At 35.5% G+C, this 7,624-nt stretch overlaps 1 protein-coding gene across 1 annotated transcript; it reads right to left on the bottom strand.

Annotated features, from left to right (window-relative positions):
• Positions 1-324: 324 nt before the first annotated feature.
• Positions 325-2,559, bottom strand: LOC133799844 (uncharacterized). The gene has a single exon (XM_062237836.1). The coding sequence runs from the start codon at positions 2,557-2,559 to the stop codon at positions 325-327; it is 2,235 nt and encodes a 744-aa protein (XP_062093820.1).
• Positions 2,560-7,624: the final 5,065 nt, after the last annotated feature.

Here is a 7,624-nt window from a genome sequence, read left to right as displayed (position 1 = left end):
TTCCATGACAGCCTGAGTTCTCATGTTGTATATTCTGTAGGCACGACTGTTGGTATAGTACCCCAAAAACACTCCTTCATCACTCTTGGCATCAAACTTACCAAGCTTTTCTCTATCATTGAGAATGAAGCACTTGCAACCAAACACATGAAGATAAGCCAAGTTTGGTGTTCTGCCTTTCCACAACTCATAAGAGGTGTATTTAGCACTAGGATGAAGATGCACTTTATTGCTAATGTAGCAAGTTGTATTCACCGCTTCAGCCCAAAGTCTCTTGGATAATTTCTTGGCATTTAACATAACTCGAGCCATCTCGTGAAGAGTTCAATTTTTCCTTTCCACAACCCCATTCTGCTGAGGAGTTTTTGGCGCTGAGAACTCATGAGCTATCCCTTTTTGGTTGCAAAAATCAGCAAAGATGTTGTTCTCAAATTCCTTGCCATGGTCACTTCTAAGATGAATCACTTTCTTAACCTTTTCACCCTTTCTAGCTTGCAAAGAGAGGTACAGTCCCTTGAAATTTTCAAAAGAGTCAGATTTTTCTCTAAGAAATCTAACCCAAGAGAATCTAGTGTAATCATCCACGCACACCATAACATATCTTTCGCCACTCAGACTTTCTGTTTGCATAGGACCCATTAAATCAACATGAAGCAGCTCCAAATCTTGGGAAGTAACCTGAAATTTCAAGGGAGGATGACTACTTTTGACTTGTTTATCGAGTTGATAAGGACCACACACTTTGTCTTTCAATGGAGCCAAGTTAGGAATACCACTAACCGCTTTTAATTTCACAAGTTTGCTGAGATCTCTATAATTAAGATGACCTAACTTGTAGTGCCACAATTCAGTTTCATCCATCTTTGCCGCATTGCACACTAAGTTAGTGCTCAAGAGATAACAATTGTCATTAGATATAATCCCTGTTAAGACATGGATTCTAGATGTTGAAACAACAGTGTAGTCAGTCTTAGAGAAAAGAACCGTGCACCCTTCATCACAAATTTGACTAACACTTATCAAGTTAGCCTTCAAACCTTCAACATAGAGTACATTTTTCAGAGGAGGTAAACCATGTAAATGTAACTTCCCTCTTCCCATGATCCGACGTTTGCTTCCATCACCAAAGGTGACATATCCCTCAACATAAGACAAAAGATTAGTGAGAAGATGCTTGTTTCCGGTCAATTGGCAAGAACACCCACTGTCAAAGTACCACTGATCGCTGTTACAAGCCAGTAGAGAAGTATGAACTACAAGAGCCTTAGTATGAGCATTCTTAGGTCTCCACTGTTTTCTTCCAACAAGAGAGACTTGAGGCTTATCTTTAGAGATGTTTATAAGACGAGGCAAGTAGAAATTCAACTTGTAACATCTTGGATGAATATGACTCATTTTTCCACAAAAATGGCATATAGGAATAAATTTTGCTGTGGCTGGAGAATTTTTAGGAGTAGCAAGAAGTGAAGGGTGAATGGGAGGCACTTTTTGAGATGAACTTGGAAGATCCTTCTTTTTGATAGCCAGTGGTTGATTGAAACCAACTCCATGTTTCTCTCTGGAAAACTGCCCGATTACCTTCATGTTGTCAAATAAATCTTGACCAACAGTGTATGTCTCAATAGTTTTATTAGCATAGTCCAGCTTCTCCTGGATTTCTTCTAGAGCAACCCTCTTCTCTTCAATGTCTAAAGTGAGAAAATCAACTTTTCCTAACAAGTTTCTCCTTTCTTCTTCGAGTTCTCCCACTTTAATCTCCATACTTTTAGCCTTCTTTATCACGCTAACCCACTGATTATACATTTGTTCATAGGAAGTTTGCTGGTCCAAGTCACCCTCATCACTACACACTCCATCTGAGTCATTGTCTAAACATGGTGTTTCTGATTTCTTAACAGTGAAAGCAACAAAGTTTTCTTCCAAATCCGAACTATCATCTTCTGCAGCATTTTGATCCTCTTCACTGTCACTCCAGGTTGATGCCAGAGCTCTTCCTTTTTTCTTCAAAGTGTTTGCACACTCAGCCTGTATATGCCTAAAGCCTTCACACTCACGACATTGAATACCCTTTGGATTTCTCTTTTCTCCCATATGAGTAGTCTTTCGAGGAAAATTTGGTGGTTTTCTTGAGTTTTCTCCTTTGAAATCATTGCTGCCTTTTTTCATATTGTTTCTCAAAAACTTAGCATAATTTTTGGTGAGTAGTGCAACCTTCTCCTCATCTAAATTCTCAAGGGAATCTCCCACAAAAAGATTTTCGTCAACTTGGTGTGATAAAGCAACTCCACTAGAAACTCTTTTTTCTTTCTTTTCTTTAGACCACCTTTTTATAGTGAGTTCATAGTTCTGCAATGATCCAATCATCTTATCCAAATCAAGGGTATCAATATCATGACATTCCTCAATGGAAGTAACTTTTGACTTGAACTTCCTAGGGAGAGCTCCGAGCACCTTCCTTACAAGCTTGGAGTCTGAATAAGTTTCACCTATAGTAAAAGGTTCATTAGTAATATCACATAATCTAGCATGAAATTCAGTGATTGACTCATCATCTCTCATAGTTAAATTTTCAAATTCAGTAGAGAGAGATCTCAATCTAGATTTTTTGACATTTTTGTTCCTTCATTTTTAGTTTGCAGCTTATCCCATGCATCCTTGGTTATTTCACAATTTTCTATAGCCTTCATTTGACTCACAGAAACTGCATTAAATATAACACGAACTCCTTTAGAATTCTAATTAGCCTTTTCAATCTCAACCGCAGTCCATTCCGACACAGGCTTTTGTTTAGTGTCCTCACCATCCTTGATGGTAGGTGGAGTCCAGCCATCAACCATGGCACTCCAAACATGCTCATCCATAGCTTTGAGAAAAGCTCTCATTCGAGCTTTCCAACAAGCATAGTTGGTTCCATCAAGCATGGGGGGTCTAGTAGTAGACCCGCCTTTTTTGAAGCAATCCATCAATACAAATATAGCAGCAAAAATAACACACACACACACAGCCCTTAAGGAACCAACTCACACGATAACTGGAGTAGAAGCAAATAAACTAACTAAAGACATGCAAGGATAAATACACAAGCTCTGGTACCAAATGAAAGTTAGTTAACTACTGTTACTCAACTACTCAATCAAATTTTCAATCAAGTTATCAAATTAAATTCAAATTTGAAAAGTAATCAAGTGCAAGAATAATGAAAAGGACACAATCATTTTTACATGGTTTAGCCATGATTTCTCACAACCTACTGCATGGGACTTAGTCCTGAGGTGAAGCAAATTCACTAAAATAATCAGAGTTATTACAAATACAAACAACAAAATACAAATTAAAACTCCCTTCTAATTTGGTTTACAATCAACAAACAACTCCTTATTTTGTGAAAGTCTTCAAGCAACCAGCCTCCCATTGGTTTTGAATGTGGTTGCACTCCCTCTAGCTACTACTCAAGCTCCCCTTGAGACTTATCTTGAAATCCCTTCAAGGATTACACCAGAAAACTTGAGATAAATGGTGAGGAATCACCAAATCGCCATGGGCAATGAACAATGAAGCATCAAGAGCTTCAGACCTTTTACAGAGAGTGTTTCTTGGAGAAGACACTTTTTAGCTGCTCAAAAAGGTAAGGGAAACACAAAAAGAACGAATATATATACTAGGGCTAAATATAGAAAACTAGCTAAGCAAGTCATGTGCTGAAAATAGAAATCACGTGCTACTGGGCTTTCAGTGTTATAACATGAAAACAATGTCTAAACATGAAAAACAATGCATGACAAAAATAACACTTATAATATACAACGAGCATTACTGGCCAGCAACTGTATGCAAAACTCAATACTTTTATAAGGGTTAATGCCATCAGCAACAAGTCCTAATCAAAGGTTGTTAGGTTCAAGAGAAAAATCTGGCCATCTCTCATTAATTTCAACCCAAGCCTCTGAATCTACTCGGTGGCGTATCTTCCCATATGTGCTTTTATTAGTAAAATGCAACTTTAGACTTGTAGCTGTCTCCTTGGATCCAAACATCCTTTGAAGCCTTAGTGTAGTGGGAAAATATCTCAACAACTTTGTAGGTTGGCCTAGTAAAATCTCATTTGTGTGCTCATTTTGTTTCCATCTTGAAGAATTACACTAGGGACATTCTTGGGCATCAATATTTTATTTCGTAAACAAACAACAATCATTAACACAAGCATGTATATGCTTATAGTTAAGATTAAACTTCTTCAGAAACTTGTTAACTGCATACATAGATGTTAGAAGTAGATTATCTTCTGGCAACATAGCTTTGATCATCTCCAACATCTGAGAATCCATGCTTTGTTTTTAGATTATATAGGCCAACAATAGATGAAAGTTTAGTGTACTTTGAACAACCTTCATACAATGGTGATTTTGCATCCAACAATAGCCTATTAAAATCTTCCTCGCTATTATCATAATCTAAATAGTCAACATTAGTCGAATATGCTTTGACATCATTAGTCGAATCTACTTCAGCAGTTTGAAATACTTCATTTGAAGACCTAATACTTGTCTTGCTATTTTGATGTAGATCTTCTCCATGATGGAATCACGTTTTATATGATTTGTCCATGCCATACACTACCAAGTGTTCAACAACTTCATCTAAAAGTTGATGTCTTAAATTCTGGCATTTGTTGCTAGGACAAAGAATCTTTTTCTGAAAACCATCATTAATTATTGCAGTCTTTACAAACTCCCTAGCTCCCTTCTCATATTCCTTTGTAGCTCTACAATAGTCAGAGCATATTTCAATAATGAAGTCCTCGAACTCAAACTTAAACTTAAATCTTAAACTAAATTTGTTTTACTAACCTGTTAAGATGGACCCAAGTTTTATCCATCTGCACTATGCAACAACTATGACCATTCAATATCAACTATTTGATTTATTTTAAGTAACATAATAACGAATACATTCATATTTAAACAAAATTTATATATACACAAGGTATGACAAGAACTCAACTAGTCAAGTCACATTAATAGGATACATGTAATTTTTGTTAGACGTGTTAATATAATTAATATAGAGTAATAATATTGATGAAAGTGAAGATATATTTGGTGGCAAATAGTAATCCAATGTGTCTAAATAGAGGCTATAAAGTCAGAAAAAATAATTCTAAAAACACATATTATGGCTTCCTAAGTCGTAACTACTTTTAGGTCCCTCTCTATGTATCATTTAGGGATTCTTTTTACATCACTTGTTTGACATTAATGGCTTGGTCAACTATATATATATATCTGTATGTATTTTTGTGTTAAAAAGACAAAAATATAGCTCTCAACACTAATTTTTTGTTTGTCATGCTAAGAAGAATTTGAGCTCTAAACCAATATATCTATTTTTTAAAGTCACATTAATAGGATATATATAAATCAATAAAATAGAGCTATTTTTTAATGCTATAAATCAAATTGAACCCTTAAAAAATGTGAATTTTCTAAAAAAAAAACTACATAATTTGGGGCAACATAGGAGACCAAGTATTATGATACATGATATTATGCAAAGAGTTAAAGTTGTGACAGAGTGTAGGGTGTATTTTTGGACCAAGAATAATTATCATATAAAGAAGAGATGGCCAAAAAGATAATATTTTTGGACCAAGTCAAACATGATCACCATCTATAATTGCCATTAAACACCTTTTCAACTCGGCTTTTTTCTTTTACAATGATTTATACTATTTTAATTATGCTAATCCTGGTTTTGAAAGATAATAATGTTATAACCTATTTAAGATATACCAATGATTAAAAGCATAGATTAGTGTTGACATTAAAATAGTCACACACATGACACATATTTGTATCATATATATTGTATATAAAAAGTGTTATGCAACATCATATTTCAGGGTGACTAAGAAGTTTGGACGGCCACTACATGGTCCTTGCATTCTCAATTTTACTGTTCCAGACAATATCTCTAAAAGAAATAACAGAAAAGCAAAGGGCAAAAAAAAGACAAGGTCAAAAACAATTAACCAAATAAGCATGAACAAGGTATATATTACTCATTTACTGAACTTAATTAATGTAATAAAGCATACAAAGGAAATCACGAGGAAGAGGTTGGCATTGACAAAAACTGATGGTTGAACACACACTCCTCTCCTGAGTAAATTTTTGGGCTCTCTACTATAATTGTTTGTCCCAAAATACAGGAAGAAAAATATATATGCACACTTCAATTACTAACTCATCATCATCAAGTAAGATTTAGAGACTCAAAAATTAATATCTACTTTCCTAATTAACTGAAGTCATATATGTTGTCCTTAACGTATATATGTGGATATCATACTGATAAATTTCAGGGCATAATGCTACTAAATCTAAAGGGGAAAGCTGAAATAAGGAACTCAAAAATAAAAGTATGGTTATGGATATGTTAGACTAGCGAGTGATTGGAAAGAGAAATAAAGAGAGATTTCATACTCACAATTATAGAAAGGTAGTAGCAATCCAAGCAGATTGATAGAGCGATTGTTAAATCGTCGAAGCAAGCATCAATGTTGGTGGAGAACAATTGTAAAATTTCCGGAGTAATCATCAACGTTAGAAGAACAACCGTAAACTCGTCAGAGTAATCGTAAAAATGATGGAACAATTCATCTAAGCATATCATCGGAGCATATCAATTCAGTCAATCGGCACACACAGAGAAAGCTAGGTCATTCACGGCAAAGGAAGTTGAAAAAGACTTTTAATTTATCTAAGCATATTTGTAACGACCCAAATTTACTATTAAGGCTTAAGGGCCTTGATTAGTGTGCCGGGAGGGCATAATTGGAATAAATGTGATTTAATGAATAAAAGTATGCTATATGACTATTTGAATATCTGAGATGCATGACTATGTGTATTAGTATGCATGTAGGCCCTGATTAGGTTAGAAATGGCATAATTGTAATTTTGGCCCGTTAAGGGCATAACTGTATATATATGTGATAAATTGTTGAGACCACATTAGTATGTGGATATATTTGTGATATGTGACTCGAGACGATCCTAGTGAGCGGTTTAGTGAAAAAGTCACGGCAGAAATTTACACCCAGCTCGGGGCGAGCCTGGGGGTATTTCTGGAATTTAGAGAATATTGGGGTCTATTTTGACATCAAGGAATATAATTGGTGATTAATTAGGTATCGGGAAGTAAGCGACAAATAATAGAGACACTCGAGGAATTAGCGGGAATTGGGTGAAATGACCAAAATACTCCTAGGTGGATTAAAGGAGTTAGAATTAAAGGAGAGGGTATTGTGGTCATTTGGGCTTATAAAGGATAGGAATAACTGAGGCTTTATGTTTAGTGGAACTTGTAGAAAGAAATAGAAGTCTGAAGAAAGAAAAGAAAGGAAATAAAGAAGGGAAAGAAAAGGGAAAGAGGAGCAGGCCATTTCCAAGGTCGGTTTAGGCATACCTCCATCAATTCTTGAGGTATTTTGGAGTAGAAACCCAGGAGAAGCCAGAGTAAGCTTGAGGCAAGAGTCCTTGGTCTGGCTTGAAGAATTGCCAATGGTTTAGCAAGAACAAGCCATTTAGTTGAGGTAAGACATTGAAGTTTCTTCAGTTTCTGG

This window comes from Humulus lupulus, chromosome 9, assembly GCF_963169125.1.
Source record: "Humulus lupulus chromosome 9, drHumLupu1.1, whole genome shotgun sequence".
NCBI lineage: Eukaryota > Viridiplantae > Streptophyta > Magnoliopsida > Rosales > Cannabaceae > Humulus > Humulus lupulus.
The sequence above is the reverse complement of the archived record's forward strand: the minus strand, read 5'-3'. Positions and strand labels throughout refer to the sequence as shown.